Source organism: Rhopalosiphum maidis, chromosome 2, assembly GCF_003676215.2.
Source record: "Rhopalosiphum maidis isolate BTI-1 chromosome 2, ASM367621v3, whole genome shotgun sequence".
Classification (NCBI taxonomy): Eukaryota; Metazoa; Arthropoda; class Insecta; order Hemiptera; family Aphididae; genus Rhopalosiphum; species Rhopalosiphum maidis.
This window is the reverse complement of record NC_040878.1, coordinates 79252982-79269171: the sequence shown is the minus strand read 5'-3', so window position 1 is coordinate 79269171 and position 16190 is coordinate 79252982. Positions and strand designations below refer to the sequence as shown.

Sequence of the window (16190 nt, the reverse complement as noted above, 5' to 3'; positions counted from 1 at the left end):
ATTTCACAGATTGTACCGATAAGTCGAGTATATAAGTATATACTATTAAATGGTGCAAAAGAGGGCTTGGAAAACAACGACGGCGACGACAGAAGCTGTGGAATCCTTTAGGAACGTTTAATTACTCGGAGCAACAGTGAAAATAAATGACAATAAAGGCGATCGAATCCCCGTGAGTATTCACTCCATACAAACGACGGGTCCTAATACCGGGGATTTGCGTGTAACGGCGATTTATATTGTTTTTACTTTCAATACGAGCACTTGGGCTCCACACTTATCGAGATTAACCTCGACAGTGCCGACAGCGGAGGTATAAAAAGCGTCGGTAGTCGTCTGTTTTATTTTCGTATTCGAATCATTACAATAATCTAGAGCTGTTGTTCTCGCAAGATGTTCGACGCATTCGAATTCATTATAATATATATATATACATTATACAAGGCACGAACCACCGCGTTTTCCCGGTTTTTCAATACCTAGCTATCAGCGTAAAATGGTAAAACACGGTGACCAGATTATAGAATGTAATTTTATTTAATGTAAATTTGCACAAATATTTTGTTACCATAGATTTTAATTTTTTTTTTAAATTCATTTACAATTTATTATAGCAATACAATACGTTATATGTTTTGAAAGTTTAAAGTAGAACATAATGAGCACGTCATATCAAACATATCATAATTTTTGTAGGATAATATTATTTATTATTATTACTACCTACTCGTATATCGAATTTATTTTTTTTTTTTTTGTTTTAATTTTTACCGTAATTTTCGCCCTATGATTAATAAAATAGTAGTATATAGTTATTACTTTATTAGTTATTAAATAAACCTTTTTTTTAATTTTTCTAAATTGGCCAAATTAATAATACTCAAATCGGTCGATTAACGTGCAGCGTCAAAGTTTATTTCTATTAATTAAAACATGTACCTAAATATGTAATATTTTTCATTTACACTTATAGATTTTTACCACAAACACGTTTGAGTAAAATTCATTATGGATCTTTTATTTCTTTTGTAATATTATCATTATTGTTATTGCACATCACGTCGATTTGTTTTGCAGGGTAGTTTTCAGACCACATAATATTATAGCCTATGCACTTTGTGTTTCGTGTACGACAACGATATTTTTTACAATCCATTAAAACAACGATAATATTAATATATTATTATTACTATTATCACGCGATTGTAAAATTTGACCAATATACACGTAGGAAATAGTATACGCTGTTTAATAGCGAATAGGACATATATATACGTATTTATATTTATATATATATATATGTCGGATAAACGGCGAAAAGTGTCAAAAAATATTATTCGTGTTACAATAGTAATAAACTATATACATAATTATATAGTGACAACAGTGTGGACGATATTAAATTATATTATTACAGTGATAATAAAAATAATAATATTGTAACTATTATTATTATTATAAATTATTAACAAACGGAGCTATAGGTAGTATTTATATATATATGTTCGTCGTTGACACGTGGCCAATAGGTCGTGTACCTGCGTATAATATAGTACTATTATGTACAACGTGTAGACATCCAATCCAAAAAGGGAGAGTATTTACCTATATACAACTGCTCTGTAACTGCTATAAATATAATATAATATCGTATAATACTCTGCACACCGCCCCACCACTGCACCTTTTGTACGGACGTTATCTCAAATTTCTAGATGAGTTAACACCCTATATTTTACGGACCGATATTAAAAGTCTCCACCGCCCGTGATAGATCTTTCTCTCTCTCTATATATATATATATATATATATATACATATATAGCACCTACGCTTATTTTTCGCGCCGATTTGTACTTTTTTATATTTTCTTTCTCCTTTTACCGTCATATAAATTAAATGAAGTTTGCCGCCTGACAAAAGCGAGTTAAATTATATTAAACATATATGTATATATTTTTTCATTACGCGCGTTTTATATTATACATATACCTACGTATATTGTTACGCTGTAGGTATAAAAAGAAGACCTTCGGATATGTTTGACGGTGAGAAACTTTTTCAACTATAAAGCGCTCGACGCGTGTGTACACTACCTCCTATTCAACGCAATCAACGACCGTATAATTATAGACGTAATACAATGTGCCTTGTTTACGACATATCAATACGTCCTTCCGCGTTCAATATATAGATATAAAAATCAAGAGTCTCGGTACACTGTAAGACTTTTGGTAAAATTTCAATTAAAATTTCAAGTCTGTAGGCGAATACAATCGTCGGTATATCAATCTCAAAAAGCCAGAAATTTTTAAACTGTGGTATACGCGAGTACCTCCACAGCTAGCTGACTTTCCGAAAATGGAATTAAAAAAATCTTAGCAAATGAAAATATAATATTTATATGTGTACTATAATAAATTATAAATTTATAAATGAGCATTTAAATAATGATAAAATGAAAAGTAAGCACATAATTGATTAAAAATTATTCTGTATTTATCTATAGAGTATCTATACATTTTCTAAGCTAACAATATATAGTATATACATAAATTTGTTGCATTATTATATCATATTTTAACTACGCGAAAATGTAATAATTTTGACGGAACTACATAAGTGAATCGTGTGGTTAGTGTGGTGCCCTAGAGTCGATTGCCGTTGTCTTAAACGATGTTTTCCCGTTATTATTATTATTATTATTAATATATCATTTGATTTTTATGTCGACGTCGAATGGCATAAAAGTTATACAGAATGACACTAATGGCGTGGATATGAAAAGTTTGTCGAGACACTAATGGACGTCAGCTAAAAGCATCCACGGAAAAGCAAAGCAATAAATGTAATTGACGATTGTAAAGGGTTTTTTTCATATTATATTAATGATTACGCGGTAGCGACGGGGAAGGATATCGTCGCTACGAGTGTGTCGTGGTTAAATCGTGTCGTGCGTGTTGTCACGCGAATGTACAATAAGTCCCTCAGTGTAGCACGGTTATTTTCAGTAAAAACGTGTTAATTTTTTTTTAAAAAAAGCTGAAAAACAACAACAAATAAAAAAAAATCTTTTAGATATTATACAATGTAATTAATTCATCAAAGCTAAATATCTCCATATTATGTCATATATATATATATATAGTTATATATTCATATATTGAATGAGTCATCATTAAGCATGCCACCACTTTTTTCTTCAATAATCAGTTGTACAAAACCTAATTTTAGAGTTCTTAAATATACCTATTTAATTATATACCACTTTCAAATCCAAAAGATTTTTCTTAGTACTTAAAGAGTGTCCTATGGAAATACAAACTTATATTTTTCAAATGAGAATTTGTAAAAATTGTCTTGAACCAATATTATATCTATTTTATATTTTTATGAAACCATTTTTAAAACTTCCTATTTAATAATACATTTTGTTAACTAAGAAACTAATAATTCGAATTTTGAAAAAGGTACCTACATCAAAATTTTCAAAAAACATTCGCATGATAAGTTACAATTAAAAGGAAGTTCCTATTTATTTTGAAAATCAGAAGTTTTATCACCACAGAAGACTTGTTTAGTAGTACAAAATAATATCAAGATTTTAAAATATAACTTTTAACTCATTTTAAGTGCATTTTAAAATATCAAAAACAGATTTTGAATAAATGTATATTGAAATAGAAAAAATGGAGGTATAAATACTCGGCGAATCACTCTGTATATAGTTATCGTCAAAAGCGCAACTTGCAAATTCACGATTTTTATTATAATTTATAATATACATTTTTACCAACATCCCTGATAAATGATCAAAAATATCCATTATAAAATATTGTTAAGTACCTAATCCATTTGGATATTATTTTTAATTTTTATCTCTTGACCGTTAACATATGATTATATTATTATATAAATATAAAATAGAGACTACTGAGATAATTATTTAGGATAAATTAATTATATTATCATACAAATGAATCATTATTTGCACTATCACTGCAATTACTTATATGTATATTGTAGATATATACATACACACACATTCTACAGGTGCAGGACAAAATATAATACTTTTTACTGAGGTTTTTCATTTTTGATTGAATTCGAATTTAAAACAGAGGATAAAACGCCACTAAAGTAAAACCGATTAAAGTTAATGTGTTTAAACTATAACGTCTTTGTCATCGTTTTCGTTGTCTAAAAATAAGGGATACTGTCTTGAAAAGAAAAGGGACCGGCTCGGATTACAAAGATAAAAATAAAAGCTTTTTTCCAAATAATGTGTATATGTACGATTGGGCCGTTTTTCTAGATGACTTTTCCGTCGCCACAGATATATAAATGACTGCTAAAAGACATTGTTTTGACAATATTACGGTCCGTATAATAAATATGAGTTTCTGAAAATATATACGTCTTATTGAATCGTTCATTAATACAATGAAATAAAAACCGTTTTTCTATAAACACCACGCAGTAATAATAATAAACAATTTCTTATGAATTGAGTAGTAAAAAAAAATCTTATTCAGTTTTTCCACATTAAATAAAAATCTCTATAAAAATTATGAATAAATCATACAATTAATCATTCTCAATTACACCATATTATATTATTATTTATTACAAAATTTAACGATACTATTCAAAAATTGATTTATATGAAAACATTAAATAATTTAATAGAGTACAAAGTACATATACAATTAATTTTGTTCATTTTTTTATTTTAAGATTAATTATTCAACATAGGTGATCATATTATGTGAAATATTATGTAATTTTAAATAAAATACAAATTTGGTTAAAAATAAATTTATAGTGTTAAATTTACAACTTGAAAAGGGCCAATATATTGCATAATATTTATAATCATTTTTACAAAAACATCATTTCCCTATGGCCTATACCTATTGCATCATAATATAATGGAGTTGGGTTTGCGTAGTCTATGTATAAGTTAGGGTCGTAATAAATGGGGTGCAAGTGTGCATGGTATATTTATGGGAACAGCATTATTTATATGACATTCATTTCATTTTTATAAATGTCATTTAATTATTTTTGTTCAAATAAGTCGCTTTCTAAAATACTTTATTATATCATATGTAGAGATAATGTTATTATCTAAACCTATATTAGTATCATAGTTATACATTTTAATTATTGTAAAATGCATATATATATATTATGTTTATTTTATATTTTATAATTACATTTGATTATTAAAAGACTAAATTTGTTTTATGTTAAAAAATAGTAAACATATAAAATTAAAGAATAGATATCATAGCTACAATGTAATATATTTATATATTAGCTAAATTACAGCTGTTTTATAATATATCATAGTAAATTATTATAAATGTTTATATTTTCGAATTAAAATAAATAAAAATGAAAAATTATTCTATCAGATCTATTACCTGCAATATATTTAAAACAATATTCTAAAGACATTTCCAATAAACCAACAATATTTTATTATGAAAACTACACCATAAAATCATTCACACGGACGATAGCCACTATTCGCGCGTGTTGATAACATGACTACTTGACTTTTGGGAGTAGGACAATCGTATATAAAATCCTCGTTTTATTGCAATAAGCCTCAAGGGGAGAACATGGCTGCATTCCGCTGATAATGCAATTTTCCTTGGTAAACTGTTCCGGTGGATTATAGTAGAAATAAAATATTACTCTTTATAATACACAATCAATAAACATGACTTTTTAAAATTCAAATTGTTTTTTACGGATTACTTTACAAATGTTATTTATACCAAATAGCTAATTTTCATTTAAAGTTCATCGACTATTTAAAATATAGTCAAAAGGCTCCACAATAAAAAAAACGTTTCCAGAAATAAAAAAAACATCTCAAAAACACAATACGTTTAAATAAAGAAGTGGATAAAAATATGAATTTCTACAGCCCTGTAGGCATACAATTTTCTAAGTTTAAAATATTATTTATTTTAACATCAACATTTATGCAAACGCAATAACTGTAATGGTTTTTTTTTTATTTTTCGAGATTATTTTCTAATTATAAATTTATAATACTATCATATTCTGAAAAAATTATAATAAAACGTTAAGATTACTAAAAAAATATTACATTATAAATAATATAACGTTATGTTTCAATATAATTTTAACTTTTAAAGTGATATTAATTTATATTTTTATTATATTATTTTATAATGAAGTGTAAGTAATATTATTGCTTTTTATACCTATAACAAGTTTCATTGTTTTGTATTAATAGTTTTATTTATTATGAATAGGTTATACTATAACAACTATCATATTTTCAATGTTTTCTATTTATACATTTGTTTGATTTAATTGAAATAACAAAGCTCAATTTTAATGCAATAGCAATGAATAATATACAATTTTAATAGCTCAATTTTTCAAATTAAATAACACTTGAGTGCATTTAAATAAGTTCAAACTTTTATGAATCCGGCCGATATTATATCTGGTTTATAATTAAACTAAATAAAATTGGCATGTAATACAATATTAAAATATCTACTCATTAATTTTCATTATATATTTTAAAATTAATTTTAGTTATTGGCTATTTAGTAATTGACGTATTATAGTTATTACTATAATCAATATATAATATTATAGTTAACCACCAGCTCACACTTTGCATATGATTGAAATTTAGAACATACAAAACTCTTATTATTTTTGCTATATTTTTAGGTAACCATTATTACTATAGTATTTTTATCTGTAAAGCACCTAAATTAAATACTTAAATTTAAAAAAAAAATTTAAGGTGAAAAATACTTTCGACTTTTGACAACTACCTATCCTCGTTACCCGTGAAAAGTGCGTTATATTATTCTCAGGTCTATATGTTACAAGTTTGTTATACCTAAATAATCCAATTTATAGAAACTTTCTCTTACGATAGTCGTTACATTAAATTTCCTTGTACCTATATTATATGCATCCGCGTTTTATTGCATGCACGAAAACTTTTCGTTAATAAATTGAAACAATAAACTTACTCCTGAAATATTCGTAGAACTTTGTTCTTAACAATGGAAGCCCACTCTGGCAGTGTTGGTGCCATAGTGATGTTTTCTGGGCTATACCTTGTGTAGGTATTATGATGTTATCCATACTGCAACAATTTAATTTTCATAAAAATTAAACATTTTTTATACACTTTTGAATACACATATTACATAAAATTATATGCATGTATACGTTAAACATTGAAAAAAAACAATATTAAATTACTATTTATTTATTAAAATGTTCAATAAATAAAGTTTTAAGTTAATATTTAATTTAAGTATACATAGCTGCAATAAAAAACGGGACTTTAAAAATTAACTATAAATCTAGAAACGTAACATGGTATTTATTATTAAAAACATTTTATGATTTATGTTATAATATTATGTAGTATACATAGATTATAGATATAATAATAGGTTCTATAATTTTAATTTTTTCAACAATATAATTATGTCTATATACAATAATATAAATGTCAAAACTGCCACTTTTTTTTAAAAAATTACATATAATATAAATTATTCTTGCTTAATAATTTTTATATTAAAATATATTTTTCGAATAATAATGCCCCATTTAATATTAGATAATATTCAATTATTTCATAATATAATTTTCATTTGACTTAAAATATATTTGAAATATACTAAACCTTTTTAAGTGATATTCGATACAACTATTAGTGAGTCAAAAATTCATGATGATAATATTCTCATCGAAATAATAAATTAGTTCCTCCACTCCATTTATCTAAATTTAGAGCTCTTATATTTAAAAAATAATTAACCACTAGTTTAATATTGTATAATTTGTACAACATAAATTCATGAAAATATTCTGCTTATTAATTATTATAATATGATGGAATACTCAATATAATTCTTTTTTTTTATTTTATCATATTTTTTGAATACTTTAATGATTTTATATTAAATCTGCAATAATATTTTTATATTAGTTTAAATAAAAACATGGAAAAAAATTACCTAATTAGTAGAAATGTTAGAGATATTAAAGTAATATGATACTATTTAACTTAATTTTATAGTTTATTAACGATCACCTATATCACTAAATAATATTATTATAATTTTAAAATTTGAATTTATTAATTTAGTCACTTATTTAAAATATTTACCTTAATACTACATATTTTTAATATTGAAATACTTTAATGGGAAATATGATTTTTAATTAAAATAATTGTGAACAAAATAATAATTAATATTCAGTATACCTACATAATCAAACTTTCTGGTTGATATTTTTTATTAATTAAAATAATATACATAATATCATATTCAAAACTAAATTTTGTACTACATAATAATAATATGGTCTTAGAAAATATTATTGAATGTAATTATATAAATTAAAATGTTAATATAGATACCCTTAATAAATGTCATATGTAGCCTTTATATTGATAAAAACAAAATATTTGTCTGAGTATTTCGCCTTATAATTTTATTCAAGTATTGTATTTTTTGTTATTCAAAAATATAAGTTACAAATAAATATATGAAACACACATATTTTATGCTAATTTTTTGAAGTTAAAATACATTAAGTTTTTTACTAAATAAAGTTCTATGTACATAGAAATATACCACCTATATTGTCTACATACAAACTACATGAACCCCAAATAAGAAAAATAACCACTTCCATTAAGATATTAAACACATTTGGCACAGATTCAATTCAAGTAGTTATAATATTATACATAATGTACATACTATAAGGTCTTAAACAACTGCACAAACTACAACAATATAATATTATACTCTATTCTCAAAAATATGTAAATTATAGCTAGAAAATAATATTTATATCAATTATTATTTTCAAAAAATAATTCAAACTAATTTGTATAATATTTTCTACATACTATCTATTATACAAATATGCAATATACATTTATATATATATATATATATATATATATATACTATTGATATTTAATATTTTATGCATAAATATATATTTAGCTACGTTAGTTAAAATTATGAATATTCTATTATACATTAAGAATATCTGAATGTGTAAAAATAGTTTTATCACTGTAATAAATTTTTATCAGTATCAATTTAATTATTAATTCAATACTTCGGTTAAAAAAACAATGCCATATATAAAACCATATTTTGAGTTATTGTGTTGTAATTAACAAATTACAAATAACGAATACCCAAAGATATATGCACCTCGAAACCAATTTTTTAAATTTTACAATCTGAAGAAGGACTCACACAGCAATGTATTGGCTCATCAAAAATGAATAGTTTTTTGTTAATCTAGGGTTGCTATTAATCAAAAAAACAATATAATTATTTTATTTGGATATAATTTTAATTGAAACCGTTTAAATAACCGGGTTAAAAATCTCTGCACATTTAACGAAGTTAAAGAAAGGATAAATTCACGGCACCATATCGCGTTGTGCAAAATCAACTGTATATTTTACAATTATAATACAATATAATATGTATGTACTAACCCTCTAAAAATATATTATAATATCATCATGTCATTTTTTGTAATTAATGTTAAGAATGTATACCCTATATAATAATTTAATCAATACATTTAAATGATATGAATAATTTCAATATAACTTGTAGGACGTGTTTTCGAAAACTGTTTAAATGGTGCATGCGTATACGTGAACATATTTTTTTTCTTCAAAGTAGGATACCTATTTATTTTAATAGAAAAACTATATAATTTTGGATAAAATAACAACATTAGAAAAATATTAAAACACATTGAGTAGACGCGGTGGCAGCAATAACTAACTGCAGCTACGACTAGTACTTATTTTTGTATCATTTTTATCTATACGGACTTTGGGTTTTAGTGTTTTACTGTATGTATATATATATATATATATATATATAATATAGGTACATTATAAATTTATGATTTTGGTTGTGGTCAATAAATAGGTATCTCTTGCACAGATCGACTTTTCTTAAAGCGAGACATATTTAGGTTCTTTGAGGACAGCAGGACGTATGTTATGGTATGGTATAGTCACGTTATGGGTACCCGCAGCATAGTACATTTATACCTTTATCCGATTATATTTACAACATTCTATGTAATGTTCTATTTACATATTTCAATCGCTATAAGTGCAGTATACTATATGCAAAGGTGCACTTTGTGGGGAGAAATTTACTGGGAGACACTTAACACAGCAGTTTTCGCCATATTCATTTCTACCTAACTGTCTAAATTATAGTTTGAAAACCATTCAGAATTATCCTGCAGGATAACATATATAGGGATTACTACGTTTAAAATCAATTCATTTCAATATCAAATGGTTTATCCCGAATCCCTATATACATCGATGATCGATAGCACTGCAGATAAACTAGGGGATCTCAAACTCCATCTCAATAATATAGATAGAAATAGATTTAGTGGAAATGATGACCACCCAACACCCCTTCTTTCAAATAAACAATCATAGTTATAATTACCTTAAGCAATTTATTTTACAAAATAAAATGTAAATTATAAATATATAACTAAGATAATATATTCCTTTACATCATCATCTACTATAATATGTAGCTAATATATAATAGATGTATTATTTTATAATTAATTGAACATAAATATTTATGTAATATAACACAGTACATTATAAATAAATTTGGATAAATAAAAATAGTGAGCCCTTTTACTAGCGCTGTATGGTAACAAAAGTTACTACGCAACAAAATTAATGCGTTACGTAATTTTATAGAACTTTTTCTAAACAACGAAAAAAATGTAATAAAAACAATTTTTGTAATTTCTTTTAAAAATGGTTTCATGAATAAACATCTTTTTTTCTAGATTTTCTACCACGTTCCTTACTATAATTATACACTAGTCTATAGAAATCACCATCAGCCATTAAGCTATTAGCAACTGCTTGTAAGATGATACAATCATCCCATTCACAGAATATTACGTTTATAAGACCTTTCGTCATACATATAATATATAATACCTACTTATATTACCTACTTTTAAAATTTTGTTTTTATTATATTATAAAAGTCAATTAAAAAAATAAATAAATAAATTATAGATAGGTATATCGTAGTGTTACTGTTTTGATTATTAATAATAAAAAAATGTAATTCATCAGAAAAATTAATTCTATATTTATTCATTAATAGGTACGACAAAGGACGTATTATTATAAATTTTAAATTGTCGATTTCAGTTCTCAATATTTTGGACAACGCATATTATGCGGTATATAGGTACTAAATTTAATTAAGTTTTCCTAAATTATTTTTTTATTTTTTAGACATTATGTTCGATTTATACCTATATTCTTTACTTTTACTGTATAACGTTGATTGTCGATTTATTTTTGATAAGAAATTAAAAAAATACCTATGAGTATAGGTGTTGCATTTTTTTAAGCGAGAATAGCAAAATAATTTTAATACAATTTTAATTCACTATAGATATAACCAGTAAAGTAACTAAATCCTCCTAAAAAGTAATAATGTGCCCAAAATTAGCTTGCCTTTATATCATAGGCGGTGTAATATATAGTGAATAAAATAAATAATATTTTTAGTATAAATAGTTTACACTGCGGGTTTGTATTTTAACCAATTTCAGTGGTAAACTTTTTTTCGGGGGACTTTTATTCATCAGAGACAATTTGTATTATAGATCTGAAACTTTATCATATAATAGGTACCCTGCAAAATAGTTGCAGGATACATGTGGAATATAGTATATTATATTATACCTAATAAGCATTAGAGCGACTACTATATTTGATTTAATATATTTGTATTATCATCATATATTCGTAAAAATATGTACATCATAATTATATTCCAAAATGCCAAAATATGTATACGTACCATGTCTGCGGCCCGGCAGCGACGACGGCGACGGCGACGACGACGACGACGACGGCGGCGGCGGCGGAAAAGCGCGCGTATGCCCGTTCGATTGGTGAAACGTCGGCCGAGCGGCGGACAACCGGGCGGACGCGGAAAATCCCCGGGAAAGCCGATGAGCCGGGTCAGACGGGCGGTCTCGGCATTGCGCCGGCGCCCGTCGGGTCGCTCGCGGTTGGCAGATGGACCGGGTGGTCGGCCAATGGCGCGGGTAAAAGTTCGCCCACGCGTGGAGGTCCCCCCGCGGCGGGAGTCGTCCGCGTCCGCCAGGTCGTTGCGCCGCACGCACCTGACAGGTGCGCTGTGGAAAATGGCTACACACGTCGATGACTGGGAGGACGGGCGGTCGGTCGGTCGGGCTGGCTGACTGCCAGGAAAAACGTAGTTCGTGCGGAAAACGGGTCGTGCCGCCGCCGATACATTTAATTTTATTTTTCAAACAATTCCACTGAAAATATCGCATCTTATCGTGGCACATACATAATATTATAATATTTGTATGTAATGTAACAATAGTATTTATTAGTGTATAACGCGCGGTGGCAGATTAGGATAAAATTCGGCCCGGATAAACTGCTTGACTGGTCCTCAAATTTTTTCTGTACTGGGTATATTTAATAACTTTTTTAGGGATATAAAAATGTCTATTTTGAAATTTTATAGAAAGTGTTGGCCTCGAGTTAGTAATTTTACTAAACGGAATAACTTGTATTTAGTATATCACTTAATAAAAATGGAATGTATATATTATAATATTAAATTAAAGTAAGCTATACATAGTACTGTGGTAGCACTATCTTCAACTGAAATAAGTCACTTTTATTTTTAAAAATGTCAATAAATGTCTTTAACGTCCATATATTTATCTCTAAAATCATCATAAGCAGTCAAGCGGGAATGCTTATGATTATCTATTATTATTATGAACAGCCACTGCCAGCTGTGGTAAGCTAACATTTAAATACTCAAATAAAATTTATATAGTTAAACATTATATGTGGTGGTTCTGATATGCATTTTAAAATGATATTTGACCGTTCAGTGATTTTTTTTTCTGCAATAAAGTATAATACAATATGTTATTTGTGCAATAAGTTTAGTGTTATAAATAGGATTTGGTTTTTTTTATATTATTTCTACACAATATATTATTTTATGATAAGTATATAAATTCAGTGTGCCAGCCTTAAGAAAAATATTTCACAAGAGGTATAAATCATCCAAATCTCCAAAAATTTGATATTTTAGAATTTTAATGTAGACCTTTATATTAAAATTATTTGTAGTGATCTTTAAATATACTGAAAAATGCATATAAATGCCTAATAAATGATGAATACATTTATAGTGATCATGCTTATAGTAAGTACTATTGTATATTATTATTAAACATCATACATCCATGTCATGTCTTACGATATTTTAATTTTTAATTACTATAAAACGATATATATATATATATATATATAGGCACTTATAAGGTATAATAGGTACAGAGTAATTCATCAAGCATGCTCACCTCTTTTTTTTTTGGTTGGTAATGCAATTATTCAAAAACTATATTTTAAAATGTTTGAGGTTTTTTGTATAATTTAGAAGATTCATTTGAACATGCAAACTTCTGTTTTTCAAATAAAAACCACTTTTTGATTATAAATTACATGGCCTTGAATAATTTTTCAAAAATATTAAACATATCAAAATCTAAATTTGAAATAATAATTTTTGAGTTTTAAACTTTGTGTACTAATAATAATTTGAAAATATTAACAGTTTATTATAATAATTCATCAAATATATAATTCGTAACAATGATATAAAGTAAATATATATATATATATATATAAATTTAATATACAAAGTATATTAAATACTATAAAATTAAAAATAACATATATTTAAAATTTTTGTAAAACACATTTAAATGACTATTTATCCTTAATATAAACATTTAAATAATTCAGAAACTTATCATCCAGATTTTAATTAAATGCATCAAAATGTTTATAAAACTTCATGATTTTTAATAAAAACAGGGGTTTTCATTTGAAAAACAGATGTTCATGATATAGCTATAGGACACTCCTTAAATATTTTAAAAATTTCATAAATATATAAAAACGTGAACTTTGGTTTATTTAAAAAATCTAAAAATTAAAATTTGAATAAATTAATTATTAAAGGGGAAAATGCACATGAACATACTTAATGAATCTCCCTGTAGAATGTGATCGCTCTATAGGAACATACAGATCGATCGATTATTATATTAAAATTCCACTGTTTTCACTCCAATAGGTTTAATTTAGTATTATATCAATTTAAACAATATTCTATAGGTTAATTACCATAATATTATATAAAATACATAAAACGATATATTCATTATACTAATATCCATAACATATGACATGTTTATCTAAATTTAAAAACCAATCAAAAAATACCTATAATTAAACACTATACCTCTATTATCGTTGTATCTATAATATTTATTATATATACTCAAATAAATAAAATCTATTTTTTTAGTTATTTGATAAGAATATTTTGTATTTTATAACAAAATATTAAAGTAACTGAAGTCTAACATTTAAAACAGTGTATAAAACATAAAAATACTTTTTAGAAAGTTAAAATCTGCAGATTACTTGTAATCTACGTATAAGAATATATTCCTGCGTACATAAATGATACGGTTAATGGGTGATATATTATTTTCGAAACACTTCTTACATTTTAAAATACTATTTTTTATTTTTTAAATACTATATTACTTTCAATCCATTTCTGTTAGAATATAAACCTATATATATATATATATATTATATACCTAGTGTATATAAAATATTAAAAAAAATCTTATGTGATTCAGAACATATATTACTGTTTCGATAGGATAATATTATCAATCATTCAAAAACGAATAATAAATTAATTTGCACAGAAAGTGGTGCTATAGTTAGGTGCGTAGATCATTTTTAAATAAATAAATTTTATTTTAAATCATTTATAATAAATATTTAGAGCTTATAACATACTATAATATAATTATAGTATACGTTGTAATATAACACATCGAATTATTATATAATTAGGTATACTATAGGTAAGTATATACTATATTTTGATTATAAGTAAATAAACCTATAGGCATATATCAATATATATAAAAATAATTATCATTAATTTTAAATTGATAAAAATTAAACTATTTGAAAGGAAAAATGTCAATGGTTAAAATACACCACGAAGAGGATCAATCCTAGATTCGTATGCTATCATAGTCTTTAAATTAACGTTTTTACAATAATATTTGTTTTAAAATCTTTTTTCCTTACCCATAAACAATACAATTTTATATAATACAACTTGAGTATAATATAGTATATACATATAACTGGTATCTCCGAGGCTACATATGATGCTTGCGCAAAACGCAAAACTGTGCACTATGTATATTATTGCCTATTCGTTGTCGTCTCCATGGAAAAAGCATCGATCTGCAGAACTCAACTATAGCGACACGCGCTGCCGTTTTACATAACATACATAATATTACAAGTTTAAATGTACAAAATATAAAACATTACACATGTATATATTGTAGGTACATAAATATATTATGTACATAATATTTAGTTAACCAATAACTAATATGCAAATTGGAATATACCTACGTAGTATTGTAGTAAGTAGGTACATGATGCATACATGTATAAATATATTATAATTAGGGTTATAAAATTTCATAATATTTATTTTCTTGAAATATTTCATTTTAATGAAAAATAAAATGAAAATGTTTAAAAGTTGGTTTATTATGTGAAATAAAGAAAATATGTATAATAATAGTAATAATAATAACTAGAATAACCAATAAAGATCCAATTAATAAAACAAGTGATAAATTCTAGGGATCGGAAGTTGTCGTATTTACTTTTTTTTTGGACTATTTAATTTATTGCTCAGTGAGCTAAAAATCTTTTCCCAGACACTACGAAAAAACTATCAAAAATTTATAGAGCATATTTTTGCATATTTTCTGTGTATAATCAATATATTATTTCTAATCAACTATAACCAAACAGGTTTAAAAGAAGAAAATATATTTTTCATTATTTCATTGAAATATTTCAAAAAGAGTAAAGTTTTCAATTTTGAAATATTTTAATTGAAAAATTACAAGTGAAATATTTTAAATTTA

The 16190-nt window shown here is 25.5% G+C and overlaps 1 protein-coding gene across 1 annotated transcript in view; it reads right to left on the bottom strand.

Annotated features, from left to right (window-relative positions):
- LOC113554950 (vesicular glutamate transporter 1-like) overlaps positions 1-12082 on the bottom strand; it is a 78160-nt gene extending 66078 nt beyond the window's left edge. Inside the window, exons 1-2 of the mRNA XM_026959102.1 lie at positions 11945-12082; positions 7040-7155 (exon numbers count right to left, since the gene is read on the bottom strand). Of these exons, the coding sequence (XP_026814903.1) occupies positions 7040-7104 (65 nt within the window). The 5' untranslated portion in view covers positions 7105-7155; positions 11945-12082. The remainder of the gene's footprint in view (positions 1-7039; positions 7156-11944) is intronic.
- Positions 12083-16190: the final 4108 nt, after the last annotated feature.